The sequence below is a fragment of the Epinephelus fuscoguttatus genome, linkage group LG12 (assembly GCF_011397635.1).
Source record: "Epinephelus fuscoguttatus linkage group LG12, E.fuscoguttatus.final_Chr_v1".
Taxonomy (NCBI): domain Eukaryota; kingdom Metazoa; phylum Chordata; class Actinopteri; order Perciformes; family Serranidae; genus Epinephelus; species Epinephelus fuscoguttatus.
This window is the reverse complement of record NC_064763.1, coordinates 12028415-12048086: the sequence shown is the minus strand read 5'-3', so window position 1 is coordinate 12048086 and position 19672 is coordinate 12028415. Positions and strand designations below refer to the sequence as shown.

General features: G+C 38.2%; 1 protein-coding gene across 2 annotated transcripts; it reads left to right on the top strand.

Annotated features, from left to right (window-relative positions):
* The first annotated feature begins 1586 nt into the window (after positions 1 to 1586).
* On the top strand, positions 1587 to 18623 carry si:dkey-183i3.6 (LAT2 domain-containing protein). 2 transcript variants are annotated; one of them, XM_049592920.1, is made up of 12 exons: positions 1587 to 1662; positions 12244 to 12348; positions 12713 to 12755; positions 13201 to 13244; positions 13635 to 13668; positions 15937 to 15971; positions 16073 to 16105; positions 16197 to 16227; positions 16313 to 16374; positions 16468 to 16527; positions 16617 to 16676; positions 18425 to 18623. In XM_049592920.1, the coding sequence occupies exons 2-12, from the start codon at positions 12246 to 12248 to the stop codon at positions 18454 to 18456; spliced, it is 537 nt and encodes a 178-aa protein (XP_049448877.1). In that variant the 5' UTR covers positions 1587 to 1662; positions 12244 to 12245; the 3' UTR covers positions 18457 to 18623. The 2 variants fall into 2 exon arrangements, with proteins under 2 accessions (XP_049448877.1, XP_049448878.1); XM_049592921.1 differs by lacking the exon at positions 1587 to 1662 and having other exon boundaries at positions 12284 to 12348; positions 13205 to 13244.
* The last annotated feature ends 1049 nt before the right edge of the window (positions 18624 to 19672 follow it).

Sequence of the window (19672 nt, the reverse complement as noted above, 5' to 3'; positions counted from 1 at the left end):
AACACCCAGTGTGCTTAAAATGCAAATCCAGCAGCATAAAATTGAGATTCACAAATATCTGCTGGAAAGTTGTAAATGCTGAAAAGATATTCATAAGTTTTTCACTGATTTTTAAATTAATTAAATGGATCCACATTTTTTTTTAATTGGTGGAATTTGTATTTGTAGATTTTTTTATAATTCCAACATGTTTTTTTAGTTTACAATTTTAATTAATTTATTTATTTACCTTTTTTATTTATTTGTTTTAAAACATGAACACAGAGACTGTCAATGTGTTCACACACTAAAAAAAATGAAACGTTGGCAACTCACATTAAAAACATCCAAATGAAGGCACATAAATCACGGATTTGTTATTTATATGATTTACATTTATATGTAAATCATAAATCTGATCTAATAAGTGCTTAGAGTTATTTCATAATGGCCAATTTTAAGGAAGTGCAATTTAAAATTCTTACTGGTGGAATGTAACTATTAATTTTTATTATTTTTAATTTCATTATTTTATTTTATTTTGTATTATTTTGTTATGTTTTTGCTTTTATTTATTTTTGTATTCATTTATGTTGACATTTTTCGTCTTGCATTTTGCCCTCCTTTCTTTCATCTTGTTTTAATGGTAACCAACTTTACCCCAGTTTTGTCTCACGTCTGTGTTGGTACGACTGTTTGACTTTTGCCTTCTGAGTATTCTGTTTCTGCTTTTGCTTTGTTCATCTAAGCACTCTGTCATCTCTGTTTTTAAAGGTCCTTTAAAAATAAAGTTATTATTGCCCCTTGAACTTTTGTAGGTTTGATTTTGATTTGATTTTTTAAATTTGATTTGATTGTGCAGTTTTTGTGGGTTAATTGGCTTTAATATAAATCTGTCTCACCAGCTACTACTCCACTTAACTAGAGTGCAGTTTGGTTTTTATATTGTTATTTTACAATAATATACATGTCTATGGTTTTTTTTAAAAGGGCAGATATCACAGGACAAAATATGTAAACTAGCTAGTTACTGTGTTCTGGCTGAATAGTGACACATAACCAGGGGTAGAAAGTAACTATGTACATTTACTCCAGTACTGCACTTAAGTACAATTTTGAGGTACTTTTACTTGAGTGTTTTAATGTCCTTCTACTTTATACTTCTACTCCACTACATGTCAGAGGCAACTATTGTATATTTTACTCCACTACATTTATCAGCAGTAGTTACTTTACAGATAAAGATTTTACGAACAAAAGGTGAATTTGTAAAATCTGTTGTACATTAAAAACTTAAAGCATCTGTGTACTTTAATAGTTTAAGTAGCCTATATTTTACTGTTAATACTTTTGTATTTTTACTTGTAACAGAATATTTTACAGAGCAGTATTTCTACTTTTACTTCTTCCACCACTGTTCATTTAACAACATCTGAAAATGAACAGTGGGCCCTTTAAAATCCTCAATAAGCAGCTTGAATTAAATGAAATGAAAATACCAAACGTTACACTCAGTTGAATCGGAGCCATGTTTTCGTGTCCACTTCAAACCACACAGATTGTAGATGTGCTCTTTAGGGAGGTCCTCTCGGCCCCAAGTGTGACGGATGTGGTGTTGAAAGAGGAAGCACAGCTTGTGCTGCTTCTACTGTCTGAAGAATGAAGACAGCCGCAACACTGAAGGTAAAACACAGCAAATATATCAGATAAGAAATCTTCTGTTTAGCTCCAGTCGGTGCTTTTATTATTCTGAATGTGTGTGTTTGTGTTGGACTTAAAGTAGAACTCATAGTTCTGATCTTCAGTCCTCCAGGTCTGGGGAAGGATTAAATTAAGTGTAATTAAAAAGGACACAGGGACGACTTTAAAAGAGATTAATAACTTTGACATTTGTGACCACACTACTGAGAGTTTTTGTAAAAGGTGCAACATTTTTTCTTCGTGGATCCACGGACATGAAATATTTTACTTGAGTCATGATTTCCCCAAAAATAAGAGAAGGAAAGTTGCTAAATACATTTACTCAAGCACTGTACTAAAATCTATTTTGAAGTGCTTTAAACAACTACTGAATTTCAGAGCGTAATATTGTACTTTTTAAGTAAAAGTAAAAGTAAAAGTAAGTAAAATATATTTAAACTGCACTTTTCACAGACAAAGGTCACAAAGTGCTTCACAAGGGCATTTTACAACAAGACAGAAAACACAAGGACAAAGTGACTACAAGGGCCATGTTGGTAATAGTGCACAACTAGCAAACTCTTTGCACACAGGAAAAAAACAACAACAATACAAACAAAAAATAACGCCCGTCTAAAGTCAGCAGATGGTAAGGGATCAGGCAAAGCATTCCAATATTTAGGTGCTACGGCTGCAAAGGCTCGATCACCATGGGTCTTACGGCGAGTGCGAAGGACAGACAACAAATTTAGCGTACTAGATTGAACTGAAGAGTGCGGGTGAAGTAGTTCAGCCACCTCAGAGGGAGCCTGACTGTGTAATGCTCTGTACGTAGGAATGAGAGTTTTGAACTGGATCCTGAACTCAACAGGAAGACAGTGAAGGGATTTTAGTTTAGGGGTAATATGATAGTAGTCTTGCAGCAGCGTTCTGGATTGCTTGCAGTCGAGCAGGAGCAGACATACTCAGTGAGGAGAAAGGTGCAGTACAGTAGTCAATGCAAGTTGAGATAAAGCCATGTATAATCATTTCCAGTTCAGCAGCTGAAACAACAAATCTCAGTTTACTTATATTTCTCAAATGGAAAAAAAAAAAAAAGATTTGGTCAGGTGCTTCACGTGGGTGTTGAAGGATGTTGATTGATCAAATGTTACCCCCAAATTACTCAGGTTTGAGTGAACAGCAGAGAAAAGAGGCCCAGTACTTTGCACAATGAGAGGGACGACCTTTTCTGGAGCATCTACTAGAACCTCCATCTTACCAGCATTGAGCTGTAAAAAACTGTCAGCGGCCCAGACCTTAATCGCACTGAGGCAGTCAAGGAGTCTAAATAACATGAAAGGCTCACTGGGTGTGAACGAGAAGTGGAGCTATATTATATCTGTTTGTTATTTGTCCCAATGGCAGCAAATATAGAGAGAATAACAGAGGCCCAAGAACTGAGCCCTGTGGGACACCACAAGACAATAGAGAGGAATCAGATACAAAGTCACCAATAGAGATGGAGAAATTCCTGAGACGTGAAGCAAACCAGTCTGATGCTTTGCTTGATATACCAACGCCATCGCAGAACCTGTTTATGAGAATTCTATTGTCTGTGTCTTTTTACTGCTACATTTACCTGACAGCGTCGGTTACTGAGTATTAAACATTAGATGAACTTTTGAAATATGATAACAAAGCATGTTTTCTGATATGTTTTGTAAGTTTAATATATCAAAATACCCAACAGTGTAAAGTAGTTTAAATGAGCTCCACTGTGACCAGCTACAACAGAAATATTGTAATTACATGTTAATATATCAGAAATATTAACACAACAGTAAAACACTAACCAGGATTATGTTACAGCATCATGAGTACTTTTGATACTTTATGTAAATTTTGCTACTTGCACTTAAGTAATTATCACTTTTACTTGTGATAGTGATGAGTATTTTTACACTCCGGCACTGCTGCTTTTATTTTAGTAAAGGATCTGAACACTTCTTTTACCACTGATAGTATATTTAGTGCCTATTTGCACTATTGTATAACAGATATTGTTCAGATGTACATTTTGGCGGTGTATTGTGTCATGTGTCGGTACCTCTGATTTTTTTAGAGAAGCCAAAGACAAATATCTATCTATCTATCTATCTATCTATTGTAAAATATTATCTTTAACATTCAGTCTAAAAGTAAGTTGTATTCACAAAGTTGCAGAGATGTAACTACAACTATTTCTGCTCAGTAGTTACAAACAAATCGTGACCAGCTCATTAAAAGATATTGACTTGTTATAGATTAATTGTTATTATAAAACACTTTTTCCACGCACTCAGCTGGCTCAAACATTAGAAAAGCATTAATATGCTTCTTAATTGATTTATTAGTAAACAGTCCAGAGATATCACACTATGAAAGAGGCCATTCTGCTGTTTCATGATTACATTTCAGGTCAACTTCATTTTTATATATTGCACTAAATCATTAAAAAAATTTTTTTATCTCAGGACAGTTTAAGAGCTGGGGTCTCATTTATAAACATTGCGTACAAAATGAGGCCCGAAAGAGACGCATGGCACTTCCAAAGCAAAAGTTGTGATCTATAAAAACAGACTTGATGGTAGAAACTTCGACCCATGCTTACGAACATTTTGGAGACAGGAAATGAGACCCAACAATTCAAACTAATTCCCATCAAGAGCAAACACTTATTTGGGACAGGCCTTTAATTACTTTTACACAAGACTGTTGCTCAACAAAGATGGGAAAATACGATAACATTGTTTATAGAAACTAGTGTGACTGTCACCTGTATAAAAATTTGGCTTCAAATAACATTAATTATGATTTATTCATTTGATCTAGCTCCAACAGACAGAGCATCAGAGAGAGAGTTATGGCCCTCGGCATAATGACACAACACCACTTTATCCTGTTTAAACAATATACTCAGAATTTGGATTAATATTTATGAAAAACCCTTTTGACTCTTTTGATCAGAGGACTCTTACAGACTAAAGGAATATGAATGAAGCTATGAAACTTACTAGGTCATTGACGTATGGACACATATTCTGATTTACATCCGCTTCAGAGGTAACGTTGGCAGTCACTGTTTTTTGTTTTTTTTCTGTCCCTCTTTTGTTTCCCAGGTCAGTAAATCTGAATCAATTATTCTTTGGTGCTCATGGTTTTAATAAAGTGACCTGAATGACTGAATTATTGGGAATCTAACCAAGCTAATGATGTGTAGCATGTCTGTACTGACAAAAGTTTAAACATTCATATTTGTATGTGTGATCTATACAGCTAACTAGCTTTAGCTCTAGTGGGGAGCCAACAGTCTGGTTTTACACATCCAAAGAACTTCTATAAATATGAACTGCTTGGCAACCAGAACAAGCCTCTTATTGAGACAGGCCTTTATTTGTTAAAATTTGCAGCCACATTGGGCTAGTAAAAGGAACTGGTTGTTTAACTGGAATGAGACCTTTAATTTAATTTTTAAGGTACTCAGGTAGTTTGCAAAGAAGTGCTTAGTAAAGGAATAGTATATAGTGTTGTTCTCCTCTCACTGCCAACAACTGCCATCCAACGTCCTCATTCAATAAACAACGATGTGTTCTAAAGTTAAAGTATAATTAGGCTAATGTTTAAATTACAACACATAAAATGGTTTAGGTACAAGAGACCTTAAAGAGCGCTTAATATTTAAGGGGATAAATTAAGAGTTACAGGCACATTATGATTCAACATTCAAAGGTTTCATTTGTCACATGGTCGTTCAACAGGCGCAGCGACATAGGGAGGCACACTCTTGAAGGTATTATGCAATAAAGAGTAACATTTAGAATAAAATCAAAAATAAGATTTAAAGAATAAAAACTCAAAAAAAGAGAGAGATGTAATGTAATGATTAAAATGCTTAAGTGTATACTGAGTCAATGTGTAGGCAGGTTGGGGAATTTTCAGTAAATAAAAATAAAACATATCACAGTTGTATTAAAAACATAAATATGACTCATGTTTTATATACACTGCTGCTCAGCTGCAACTAAAATTTTACTAAACAGTTTATGGCTAACATTAATGCAGTTTGACACAAAAGTCTTGCAATAAATCTTACCTTTATGAAGTGTTCAGTTTTTGTTAAAACCAGAGGTCCACGACCTGCAGCTCCTCTTTAGCCCCTCTCCACTGGCTCCCTGTGGCTTTGACGTAATTGCATTGACCCAGACTGGGTAAAGTTTACATGGTAACCATAATTATAAAAACCATTGGGTCGCTAATTACACCCAAAAATTGTGTTATTTTAAATCTAGTTTAAAAACAAACCAGCCTCCTGTGTATGAAGTGAACAAGGTCAGCTATGAACTAATATTTGAGTCATTATTTGTTCTGCATCAGAAAACAACCTAAAGCCAATACCCTGAAACTGGGTTAGTAACCTGACCCAGTATTTTTAGGGTGTACATATCACAAAGGTGTCATGTAAAAAGTCAGCAGAAGCGAAGCCTCCCCTACATGAAGTCACGTCTCTCTGCAGCAGCACCTGAACGCCTCATGATGGCAGAGAGCGAATACAACAAAGAAATCACAAAGGAAAATTTGACACAGAGGGAGCTGTGTCTGCGGAAACATTTACAGTACTTTCCAGTAAGACCACGACCCCATACGTAGGCCAGCAACTAAAACCACACAGATCTTCCACAACAACAGTTTTAAAGAAAGATAAAGATAGTTCCGATTTTCTGAAGTGGGGTTTTATGATGTTATAAACCACAGAGAGTGTATTACATACATACTAGGATATTAAGCAATCTATTGATGTGGAGGGGTCAGCAATTATGATAACAATAATAATAATCATAATATTCCATATCTTTCTTACTGATATCATTCAACATTTCAAATACATTCAGACTAAATGTACCCAATTCCCACTTTTCCCGCAATTCCAACTTCTTCAACTCCAAATTTTAAGCACTATATCGTGGGCAATTGGACTTGCTTGAGTGTCTTGAAAATGTTTTCACTCTCACCCAAGAGGCTTCTTCAGTTCCCAGGACTGGCGCGGGGTCGCAGGCTTTAAGCTCTGTGTGGGTGTGAACCCTTACAGAGGGTTCTTTAACGACTCACATGTGACCTTAACAACTCTGTAAATGTTCACACCTACACAGAGTTTAAAGCCTGCGACTTGCACCAGTCTGTTGGAACTGAAGAAGCCTCTTGGGTGAAGTCAGCAATTCCCTCAAAAAACTTTAAGTATTCCAATTTTTTTTTAAAACATTATTGGTATTATTCAGCTTTTGAACCAAGTAATTCAGTTTGGCATCAGCTTTTCTAAAAACCTTCACAACATTCATACATACATACAGTATTATTCAATGTTTAAATCAGCACAGCAGTGTAGCATCAGCTTATAACACCTGGCAATCACATCTGCACTTTCTTCAGAAATTGCATTCTCTAGTTAGTTTGTGTGACTTTGGTGAATCTGAATGAACCCTTTTATTTGCCAAAGTCACAAAGTCCAGATCACACAGAAAGCATTTCGCAGGTTGCAAAGCATGAGGCGCACTGTGCTGCTTTTTTTTTTTTTTTTTTTTAAATTGAATGCCATTAGGAAATAACTGCTTGCTGCATCTTTTTACTGTTACCAGGCAACCACCCCATCACGTCCTTACACTAACCTTCCTGTGTAATCAATCTACCGTTGTTGTTTTTTTTTCCCCACAGTAATTAATAATTAGAAGAGGGTACTGTCTGTAGCTCTGGTTGGGGGTGAGAGGCTGTCAGCAGATAAACAGAGATCTGTGTGGGTACATGAGACCCTAAAAAAGAGGCTGGATCATGGGGAGTACCACCAGTTGGTCCAGGAGCTTCTCCTCCATGATGGACGTTTCCAGACATATTTTAGGATGACTCAGGGGCAGTTTGACAACCTGCTGTCTATCATCAGGTCATATAGCTCTGGGTATCCAGCAACCACTACCACCAGTTTCTCCTCCATTGTTTACCAACTGTAAACTTGTTGTCGTGACCACCACAGAAGGCCTGCCTCTCAAATCATCTGATTGGACAATGGGGGGGGGGGGAGCAGAGATGACATGGCGTCCAATATAATTCTCTCCAATATAATGAAACTTAGATGACACTCAGCTTGTGGCTCAAAGCGTCAAAAATAAAATTTAAAAATTCAACAACAATATCTCTTTCCAGAAATCATGAAATCATTACTCAAGATAATCCACAGATCTTGTTGTGGGTGGTTTCATGCAGGAACTATTTTCTGTCTACCAAACTACACCTGCCAGCAGTATCACCCTGCAGAAAGAAGCGCCTACTGCTAGCTCACCTAGCACCAGTGAGCTAGCTAACGTTACAGCTCAACCAAAGAGGGTGACATTAAAGCAGTGTGTAAGATTCAGGGGGAATTAGCGACATCTATAGCAGTGAGGATTGCAGATTAAAACCAGCTGAAACTCTTCCTGGTTAGATTACCTTCAGTTTTTAATGTTCGGGAGGATTTAACCGGGAGCCGAATTACTGGCAGAGGTCTCTTCCTTTCAAAAACAAACAGATCAGGTGACTAAAACCAGTAAAAACACTGAATAAAGCCGTTTCACTGCTGTGTTTGGCATGTTGGAGACAGGCCTCGAGCCTAGTACCTGCTAATCTGTGGTCACCTTTTTTCTCTCCAGGAGAATTTAACCATTTATCCTTATCCTTCTCTTCCTCTCTAAAACAAACAGATCAAGAGACTTTTTTCTCTGATAATTAAAGTTACAGACACCCAGGAGGTTTTTTACCTGGAGCTGAATTATCCACAGAGGTCTCTTCCTCTCTAAAACAAACAGAAAAATGCAGAATAAAGCAGTCTCACATTTAGTAATCAGTGTTTCTCCAATGATGTTTGGCACATTGCAGACAGGCCGCTAGCCCAGCACATGCTAGTGTGTGCTCACCTTGTATCTCTGCTAACTTAAGACCCAGATCTCCAGGAGGTTTTTACCTGTTGCCAAATTATCCACAAAGGTCTCTTCCTCTCCAAAACAAACAGACCAGGTGATTAAAACCAGTAAAAACACTGAATAAAGCAGTTTCACATTAAAAATCAGTGTTTCTCTGATGCTTTTTGGCACATTGCAGACAGGCCGCAAGCCCAGCACCTGCTAATGTGTGCTCACCTTTTTCTCTGATAAATAAAGTTCATAAAGTCAATAAAATGTGCAGTACTTTGACTGTTGATCTGCAGCTGCAGTATGGGGTTGGTGGCCCCTTGCTAAGGGCCATCCAGTCCCTGTACCGAAGGAGCGCAAGTCTGGTTCGCATGGCTGGCAGTAAGTTGGACCTGTTCCCGGTGAGAGCTGGACTCCGCCAGGGCTGCCCTTTGTCACTGGTTCTGTTCATAACTTTCATGGACAGAATTTCTAGGCGGAGCCGAGTGGTGGAGGGTGTCAGGTTCGGTGACGGGAGGATCTCGTCCCTGCTTTTTGCGGATGACATGGTCCTCCTAGCTCCATCAAACAGTGACCTCCTCTTGCTGGGACGGTTCGCAGCCGAGTTTGAAGCGGCTGGGATGAGAATAAGCACCTCCAAATCTGAGGCCATGGTCCTCAGCTGGAGTTTAAATATCTCGGGATCTTGTTCACGAGTGAGGGTAGGATGGAGCAGGAGATTGACAGGTGGATTGGGGTGGCGTCAGCAGTGATGCAGGCACTTAACAGATCCGTTGTGGTGAAAAGGGAGCTTAGCCAGAAAGCGAAGCTCTCAATTTACCGGTCAATCTACATTTCAACCCTCACCTATGGTCACATGCTCTGGGTAGTGACCGAAAGAATGAGATTGCGAGTGCAAGCGGCCGGAATGAGTTTCCTTCGCAGGGTGTCTGGGCTCAGCCTTAGAGATAGGGTGAGGAGCTTGGACATCCGGGAGGGACTCGGAGTAGAGCCGCTGCTCCTCCACATCGAGAGGAGCCAGTTGAGGTGGTTCGGGTGTCTGGTAAGGATGCCTTCTGGACGCCTCCCTTGGGAGGTGTTTTGGGCATGTCCAACCAGGAGGAGACCTCGGGGCCGCCCCAGGACACACTGGAGGGATTACATCGCCGGGCTGGCCTGGGAATGCCTCGAGGTTCCCTCGGAAGAGCTGACGGAAGTGGCCGGTGAGAGGACTGTCTGGGCTTCTTTGCTGAGGCTGCTGCCCCTGTGACCTGGACTCAGATAAGCGGAGGACGACGAGTACGAGTACGAGTACATTAATTGTTTGCGTCAAAGCTGGTGTGATAATTTATTTTACTAAACATTTTTTAACTATTAATCTTTGTCATAATTATATCAAAGATCAGATGGAGGATCAGAGACAGACGATACATTTCTGTCTTCTCTATAACATAGGACTAATTTGCTGTTTATTTTGGGGACATGAAGCATCTTCAAAGACCTGCTGACCGAGCAGCTTGCCTGAGAGGAGCTGTTGTGGGTGAGACATGACAATGTTCTATGATTAACAGCCGTATCATTTTAGAAACACAGGTTTATCACTCTTTATTTAAAAGACGACTCTATAACCGACCCAGCGCTGTAGATGTCTATAGATATTTATGACTTTATGATTGTATTAAAGTTGTGACTGTTTGTGTATGTTCATTTAAATCCCTGAGTTTCACGTCTTAAATATTTCACTATCTTTGGATCTTTTTGCTGGTGGAAGAAATATTTAGATGAGGTGTGGACTTGTGTCACATGACTCGGACTAAGACAGAGTCAAGTTGTGAATTTGATGACTTTAGCTCGCCCTGTCATAATTTTAAAAAGACTTGCAATTTGACTTGGACTTTAACACTAGTGACTTGTGACTTCACTCAGACTTAAGTCTTCTGACTTGAAAATACACATTCCAACAAACCCAAAGATTACAAAGTGTATTTGATGTTTGATTGTGACACAAATCAACTTCACTCGACATTTGAAGTGTCACATAGAATCAAAACTGAGGATAAAATTAAAGTAGTTAGCAAGCTAATGCTTAGCTAACGTTAGTTTAACAGTTAAGTAACTTTACAACATTTTTAAACAGAATTTTTTGAATTAAATTTAATATATTAACACTATTATTAAAGTGGCATAACGCTTGGTGAGGAGCGCATCAGCACTTGTTTAGGGCTCGAAACTTTAAGTTTAGGACTCTGGACTTGACTTAGGACTTACTGGTCTTGACCGGGGACTTATTAGTCTTCATTTGCTGACTTGTTCGTTTTGGTGTGGGACTTGACTTGGGATTGTTAGTCTTGACTTGGGACTTGACTTGGGATTTACTAGTCTTGACTTGGGATTTGACATGGGACTTGTTAGTCCTTACTTCGGACTTGACTTTGGAGTTGTTAGTCTTGATTTGGGACTTGTTAGTCTTGACTTTGGACTTATCTTGGGACTTGTTAGTCTTGACTTGGGGACTTGTTAGTCTTGAATTGTCACTTGTTAATCTTGATTTGGGATTTATTAGCCTTGACTTGGGACTTGATATAGGACTTACTAGGCCTGACTTGGGAGTTGTTAGTCTTAATTTGGGGACTTGTTAGTCTTGGCGTGGAACTTGACTTGTATCTTGTTAGACTTGACTTGGGTCTTGATTTGTGACTTACTAGTCTCGACTTGGGATTTGACTAGGGATTTGACTTGGGACTTGTCAGTCCTTACTTCAGAGTTGACTTTGGACTTGTTAGTCTTGGCTTGGGACTGAATTAGGACTTGATTTGGGACGTGTGCAAAGACTTGAGACTTCCCTGTGAAGACTGACTTGTTAAACAATGACTTGGTCCCACTCCTGGATTCAGATCTTTTACTGCAGTAACTGTGAATAAACTTCAGTACAAATAAAGTTCCAACATTCAAACCTCTCATCAGTATAAAGTACTGTCAGTATGAACTCTACAATATTTGTCTCTGGTGGTCTGTGATGTGTCTGGAGGTCTGTGATGTGTCTGGTGGTCTGTGATGCGTGTGGTGGTCTGTGATGCGTCTGGTGGTCTGTGATGCGTGTGGAGGTCTGTGATGTGTCTGGAGGTCTGTGATGTGTCTGGTGGTCTGTGATGTGTCTGGTGGTCTGTGATGCGTGTGGTGGTCTGTGATGCGTCTGGAGGTCTGTGATGCGTCTGGAGGTCTGTTATGTGTCTGGTGGTCTGTTATGTGCCTAGTGGTCTGTGATGTGTCTGGAGGTCTGTTATGTGTCTGGTGGTCTGTGATGTGCCTTGTGGTCTGTTATGTGCCTGGTGGTCTGTTATGTGTCTGGTGGTCTGTTATGTGCCTGGTGGTCTGTGATGCGTCTGGTGGTCTGTTATGTGTCTGGTGGTCTGTGATGTGTCTGGTGGTCTGTTATGTGTCTGGTGGTCTGTTATGTGCCTGGTGGTCTGTGATGCATCTTCAGTGCTCTGGGTGTGAGTTTTGTATATAAACGGGAAACCAGGTTTCAGTTTTGTTTAGGCCGACCACATCCTGTGGGCTGCTAACTGAAAAACAGTGACGACCCGTTGACCCATAAACGCAGCGTGCTGCTCTGCTCTGAAGTCAAAGCTGTGTGTCTCTGTGTGTGTTTCAGGTATGATAGGAAACTCCAGCGTTCTGGCTGCAGTCCTGACAGCTGTGTCGGTGTTGTCACTGAGTCTGATGTCCGTCCTCTGCCTGAGATGTAAAAAGAAATCCAGTAAGTGTGTTTCTGTCCCAGAGAAGAAGAAGAACTCACTCTGAGTCAAATGTGGGCTTGTTTTTGGCTGGTTGACTTTTTGCAGGCACATTTTGCGGAGGCTTTTTTCACACTAAACTTTGTATTTTTTTTAGTGGGTCCTGTGTGTGTGTTATCAGTAGTGCAGCGAGTGGATGAGTGGAAGTGTGCTACATGGCTGGCACTGATTGTGCTGCGTTCAGGTCCAGATGCTAAAGACAGGAGAACAGAGCGAGCAGAGGAGTCTTTAGAGTTTTGCACAAATGTCTGTTTTCACAAGCACAAAGTGTCAAATATTAAAAACAGCATCGTAAACGATCATCTTTCTGCTTTTTGTTTCCTGCAGAGGTCATACATGAGGAGAACCAAATATACGACCCACAGACCTTGTGAGTGTTGAGTATTTGTTCCACATTAGATCACAGCATTGTTTCTATTGGTTTTCTATTTGTATTCCCAGGAGAAAATAAAGACACACTGTGACATGATGACCCCAAACTGTCTGTCTGTCTGTCTGGTTGACTCACATTTGGTTGACTATCTGGGGGCAGCCCTAGTAAGACCTATCTTCATTTTAGCATTAGCCTCATTATATCAGTCTCACATATGTTCAGTTTTTTGCTGTAAGTCTTGTTTAATTAAAGATTTAATATAACACCAATTCCCAAAAAAATGGGAGGCTGTGTAACTCAATAAAAACATCCATCTTCATCCGCTTTTCAGATTTTATTTATGTTTTACACAGCGTCCTAACTTTTTTTGGAACTGGATTCGAGGCAGATGTTTTAATTACTTTATCAAAATGTTGACTTGATGAAAATATTATCTTGACAGCCAGCGTGGGGGAAGTATGTTTGCTGTGACTCGTTCAAAAACAGGTAAAGTTAATCAGATGCTGCAACTGTTGTAACGACAAGTGAGCAGTTTGTTTCTATTCATTATTCACTTTTAATTGACACATTTCACTAGTGTTGGAATGTATTTACACAAGTACTGTATTTAAGTACAAATTCAAGTACTTGTACTTTGAGTTTTTTCATTTTATGCAACTTTATATTTCTTCTCCACTACATCTCTGAGGTAAAGACTGTACTTTTGCTTGTTATGCTTAGTTAAGGTTTTGAATGCAGGACTGTTACTTGTAGTGGAGTATTTTCACAATGTGTGTTCTAACTTTTACTTCAGTAAAATACTTTACGTCTGAATACTTCTTCCTCCTCTGTATTTAATTACCTTTGACACTTTTTCTTTGCTGTTTTATTTTTCAGTCACCAGAGCCAATCAGATCACCCCAACTACAGTGTACGTATAATCTGACACAATCTCATTTTATCACAGCAACACACTGATACACACTGATCTGGTTCAATCTGTGGTACACCTCATAATAATGTTCATTCATTCTCTAACTGCAGCGTGAACTAGATATGATGTATTTTAGCAAACTACTGTTTCTTTTTCATTTGGGGAATAGCATAAAGACCGGGAGCAGGGGGAAACAGCTAGCGAGGCTCTGTCCAGTGGTAAAACTAGAATTACTACCATGCAGTTGATTGCTAATAGGTCAAATTGCACTTACAGTTAACGCCCATGTCTGAAAACATGGATGCTACACACACACAGAAGATATATACACTCAGCACATTTTCAAGGTTTGAGTCACCAATTCAGTATCTGACCAAATGTCTCCCCTTCTGTTCCTGAGATATGACATTGAGTAATGGCCAGAAAAGTGTTTTTGCAGACAAACAAGGTCATAGTGACAAAATCTAATCGCTGAGTCCAAATGGATGTTCTTGCCAAATTTGAGGAAACTCCCTTTAAGGCCTTCTTGAGATATCAGATTCACAAGAATGAGATGGATATGGGGTCACACTAACCTTGACCTTTGACAACCAAATTGTAATCAGTTCTTCCCCGAGTCCAAGAGGACGTTTCTGCCAAATTTGAGGAAATTCCCTAATGATATCTTGAGATAGTGTTCACGAGAATGAGACAAACGAGGTGACGGTGACCTCTGATCACTAAAATTTGACCAGCTTGTTGAATCCAAGTGAGTGAGATGGACACAAGGTCCCATTCACCTTGACCTTTGACCACCAAAATCGAATCAATTTGTTGTTGAATCCAAGTTAGCATTTATACTAAATTTGAAGAAATTTCCTCTAAGTGTTCTCAAGATATCGCATTCACAAGAATAAGACAGAAGCAATGTCACAGCAACCCTAGTCTCTATACACAGACTCTACATTCAGTGAATGTAGAGTCTGTAGGCAAACCCCAGAGATCTTGCCTCCGGAAGAAGAGCGGAAGAGGCCTGGTTTCTGGTTGTAGGCTGTTTGTAGTCCGCTTAATATTGACCAATCATGTTTGAGCCAGCTGCAGTTGTTGCCAGGTTAAACGGTCCGTGAGGTGAACTAACGAGGCGGAACATAATTGGCGTCACTGCAAACTCTGAATCCATCACAATGGTTCAGCATATTTACTTATATATAAACGGAAGTCGGAAACGGAAATTCACCTCCTCCGCCCAAATCAAACCGGAATGCCAAAAAATCAGGGGTCTGCCCCAGAGGCTGTATTGCCGTCTGCCGGAAGTCAGACACCAAATACAGCTGATGGGTTCAGAGAATGCAGTGACCCTGACTTTTGATCACAAAAATCTCAAATTTGAGGAAACTTCCTTTGAGGCCTTCTTGAGATATCGCTTTCACAAGAATGAGACGGATGCAAGGTCACATTGACCTTAACCTTTGTCCACCAAAATTTAATGACTTTGTTGTTGAGTCCAAGTGGACGTTTGTGAAGAAAAATTTGAAGAAACTCCCTCAAGGTATTCTTGAAATATCACATTGACAAGAATAAGATGGAAACAAAGTCACAGTGACCTTTGACAACAAAATTCTAATCAGTTCATCCCTGACAGTGGACATTTGTGCCAAATTTGAAGAAATCCCCATCGTATGCACGAGAATGAGATGGATGCAAGGTTAAATTGACCTTTGACCACAAAAATCTAACCAGTTAATTGTTCAATCCAAGAGGATGTTTGTGTCAAAATTAAGGAAATTCCCTAAAAACATTCTTGAGATATTGTGTTCACGTGAATGAGACAAACAACGTCACAGTGACCTTGACCTTTGATGGCCAAAATCGAATCAGTTTGTTGAGTCCAAGTGGACGTTTGTGCCAAATTCCCTAAAGGTGTTTTTGACATATTGCTTTCACAACAATGAGACGAACAGACAACCCCAAGGCCTCCAGCCTCCGCTATTGCCGGTGCAGACACATAAAAACGTCTACTCAGAATCTCACTAATGACACAATTTATTTATTTTGTTAATTAATTAATTAATTAATTAATTAAATTCATAAACAAACAGAAATCAACATTTTGTTGTTTTAGCTGCAGAACTATTTCTTTAGAAACAAGAGTGTATCCATTCGCCAAGTGCTTTACCATCAACTGAGGTGCTGCTTCTCTGTGGGGGATTTAAAACATGACGCATGATCCAAAAATAACCCAAAGATTTGACTTTACATTAAACTACTGTTTAATTTGTTTTTCAGTGAATCTCGAGACGAACCTGACGACTTTTCAACGGGTAAGATCATTGTGTTTTTGTGCTGAATTTAATGTCAAACATTTAAACACTCTTATTCTGCACATGCGAGAGGTTTAAATTTACTCCTCCATGTGTAACAGCTGCAGACGATGACTATCAGAATATCTCAGAAGGTAAGTTTACACATGTAATACACAAGATATATGAACTGTTTTGGAGTGTTTGTAACCTTCATATATATTCATCATCAATCTGTTGCTGCAGCTCAAACAGGAAGTCCAGAACATACATATGTGTACGTATTTCAGCTGTTTTTAAACATTTTCTCATTAGAAAATATAAATATAAAACCTAAAACATATTTGTGTGTTGTTTTACAGAGATCCACTCCCGCTCTCAGTGTATGAAAATGAAAATGCACAGACTCAAAAAGGAGTAACAGGTACAATCTGCACTAAATCCTCCAAACTGCTGTGTCACATAAAAAAAAAAAAAGACAAACTGAAAATATGTTTGTCGCCAACTGTTCTTACAGAAGCTGATCAGAATCCAGGTGTCTATGCAAATATCATCCAATCATTGCCGTTAAAAGATGGTATGTTTACTGACTGCATTGTAACACCAATACTGTAATTTAAGAAATTAAATATAAAATGACCAGATGCTAAATTTTGACTCAAACAGATGACGACGACTACGAGAACTCTGCCTTCCTGGACCAAGTTGTGCAGCAGCAAGAAGACAGTGAGTGTCGTGAATTATATTTATTCATTAAGTACATTAACAAAAGCTGTATTCTTTGGTTTTGTGTTTTTCTGTATTTGGGGAAAAATAAAATATTCTGCTCGAACAGAAGAATTTTTGTGTCCTACACGAGCAGATGTGAACCACCAGGCAGAATTTATCCAAACAGAGCTGCAAGACTGAGTCCAATAATCTATAAATAGATCAGGACAGGAAGTTATTCAGCTATTTTTTCAACTGATTACACGTTCAGAACCCAGTTATGTTCCAAACACACACACACACACACACACACACACACAAAATGCACTCATAAAACAAAAGCAATTAAAAAAAATTTTTTTTTTACATTTGGATCAGGACACTTAATTATATGGGGGTTTTTCTGTCTGAACGCACCTACATGTAAAAATGACAATAAATGGTCTTAACAGACATTTTTCCTTTTTTTTTTTTAAACAAAAAACAACAACATATAGTTTATGTTTTTCAAATTGTTAACTCATATGTCCTATCAATAAATAAAGTGATGTTTTAAAACACATTACATTTATAGTTTCTATTGTATTTGTCATCATGACTAAAAATACGCTGAATTTTTAGAAGCATCTCCAGAAAACAGTTTGTTGAAAACCTCCTGTTATAAATATTCTATAAACATAGTCAATAAAATACATTATAAACTGAATGTTTGATTAGAAAATCAAATCTGAACAGTATTTTCCTATTTAAATATTATTCCATTTTCCGGTGACACTCAGATCCCCTTCCATTCCAATGGACAGATATTTTTTTAAATAATTCTGCTTGGGCAGGGTTGTCACTCACTGCTCCGTCCAGCACTCACTGTATTTCCTCATCACCTGAGCTGTGGACGATAAACCAGGTGCACACTTCCGTCTATGTCACCACTGATGAGGAAATACAGCGAGTGCTGGACGGAGCAATGAGTGACAACAACCCCGCAGACATTTAAGAGGACTGTCTGTGGTGGAAACACTAAACAGACTGAGGGTCTAGGTACCATGTCTGAAGGGTTACTGTTGGTTCCAAAGGTACTGTACTGAAAGGGTTTGGTGGAAACAAAGCTTAAGTCTTTCAACCGTTGTCTACGAGAACATGAATCAGACGTTGGATGGCGTCCGCCTGCCCAGAAAACCACAAGTTTATGTGTTTTAACATCTGCCAGCAGCTCACAATCACATACAAAAACATTTTGTAACTAACTTCACTGTCAGTGGCAGGCGGCACTGACAGAATATTTGACTTTTGTATATTAAATTTAATACATTCTAGTTTAAATAAAATAAAATAAAATAAAAGATATATATATATATGTGTATATATATATATATATATATATATATATACATATATATATATATATATATATATATATATATATATATGTATATATATATATATATATATATATATATATATATATATATATACACATATATATATATCTTTTTTTATTTTATGTATATATATATATCATATATATATATATATATATATATGTATATATATATATATATATATATATACATGATAGTAAATTAATAACAAACTTATTTTTAACAGTGCTGTTGACTCACTGGGCAGCAGCAGGCACACACACTTATTTTTTTTATCTATTCTTTAATAAGGCCACAGTTTGGTTTAGGCAGCTGCTATCATGCCGAGTTATTAAATAAAGCTTTCACTAACACCTCTGACTTTCATCCACCTTCTTCCTGTGACAGGTGAGCCAGATTATGTGAATGAAAACGAATGACTGCACCTGAAGTTGACGCCATGGACAGCGCCACAAATCATCGGCCTGCACCCTGAACTTCCTGTTATGTTGTTGTTGTTGTTGTTGTTGTTGTTTTTAAATTCCTGCTCTGTGTGATGTGCTTATGATGCGGACGGCTGTGTGAATAAAAGGATCATGGACCCTGATTGTGTATGTAAGAACTGACGCTGCCATCTGGTGGTGAAAAATCCACATACAGTCAATACATAGAAGAGACACTTGTTCATGGCATTTTTGAATATTTGCTTTTGGGGTAAAAATAGATGAACTCTTAAGAACTTGTTATGAACTTTGAGTATTAAGGAAAGATGTAGGTTTTATTTTAACATGGGGGGCACATACATATGAAACGGGTTTTTTTTGGATCTTCTGTCAAACCATTTTGAGCATTAAACACTTAATTTCCTACATTCTATTTGTCACACGTGTAATCACAATAATATTCACAAATATACTTTTGGCTTAAAAAAAACCCTTCTTTACGATGGTTCATCTGCAAAGAGATGGTAAAAATGGACAAACATGGATTTTATCAACTTCATCAGTCAAAGAAATCAGATACTTCTCTTCAGTAAGTAGAGACATGTCTTGTTTCTGTTTTTAATATTATCATCAGTTTTGGTGTTAAAAGACATGCAGACAGTTAAAACCAAGCTAGATTTGGTTGAAAAGTTAGTTTTACTTCCAGGTCTGTGGCTCCCAGCCCCCAAGATAAAGAAATTTTGAGATGATAAACAAGATATTAAAGATAGATAAAATTCTTGTGTCTTTACAAAAATGTATTTTCTGGCCTTTTGCAGTGTTGCCTCTTCAGGACTCCTAAAAACTCCAAAAATGGTGTGAGAAGGGAAAATAACTGTGGTTGAACTATTCACAACTTATTAACAAATGTAACCTGATTCAAAATCTTAACCTTTGGTTCTGACATTCATATGGATGCCACTGTAGAGGAACAGCCTCTCTGGACTTCCCTTGAACCAGACCACCGGGGGTCAAACGTTTAGGACTCACCCCTGTATCACCCCGACTGGACAAAAACTTCTTTCAGCCATCCTTAAGCCAAAAGGAGGTAAAAAGTCACTTGGGATCCCTCAAGTTTTTATCTCCAGTTTTTCAACATTTTAATGCGCGTTTATAATAACTTTAATAACAATATCGAACGGCCAACGATATAGGCTAGTTTTCACCATTATTA

Excerpts from the sequence above, each read along its gene's own strand:
- si:dkey-183i3.6 (XM_049592920.1), top strand. The coding sequence starts at position 12,246 with ATGATAGGAAACTCCAGCGTTCTGGCTGCAGTCCTGACAGCTGTGTCG. Across the intron at positions 15,972-16,072 it reads ACCTGACGACTTTTCAACGG|CTGCAGACGATGACTATCAG; the intron begins GTAAGATCATTG and ends CATGTGTAACAG. Across the intron at positions 16,528-16,616 it reads ATCATTGCCGTTAAAAGATG|ATGACGACGACTACGAGAAC; the intron begins GTATGTTTACTG and ends TGACTCAAACAG.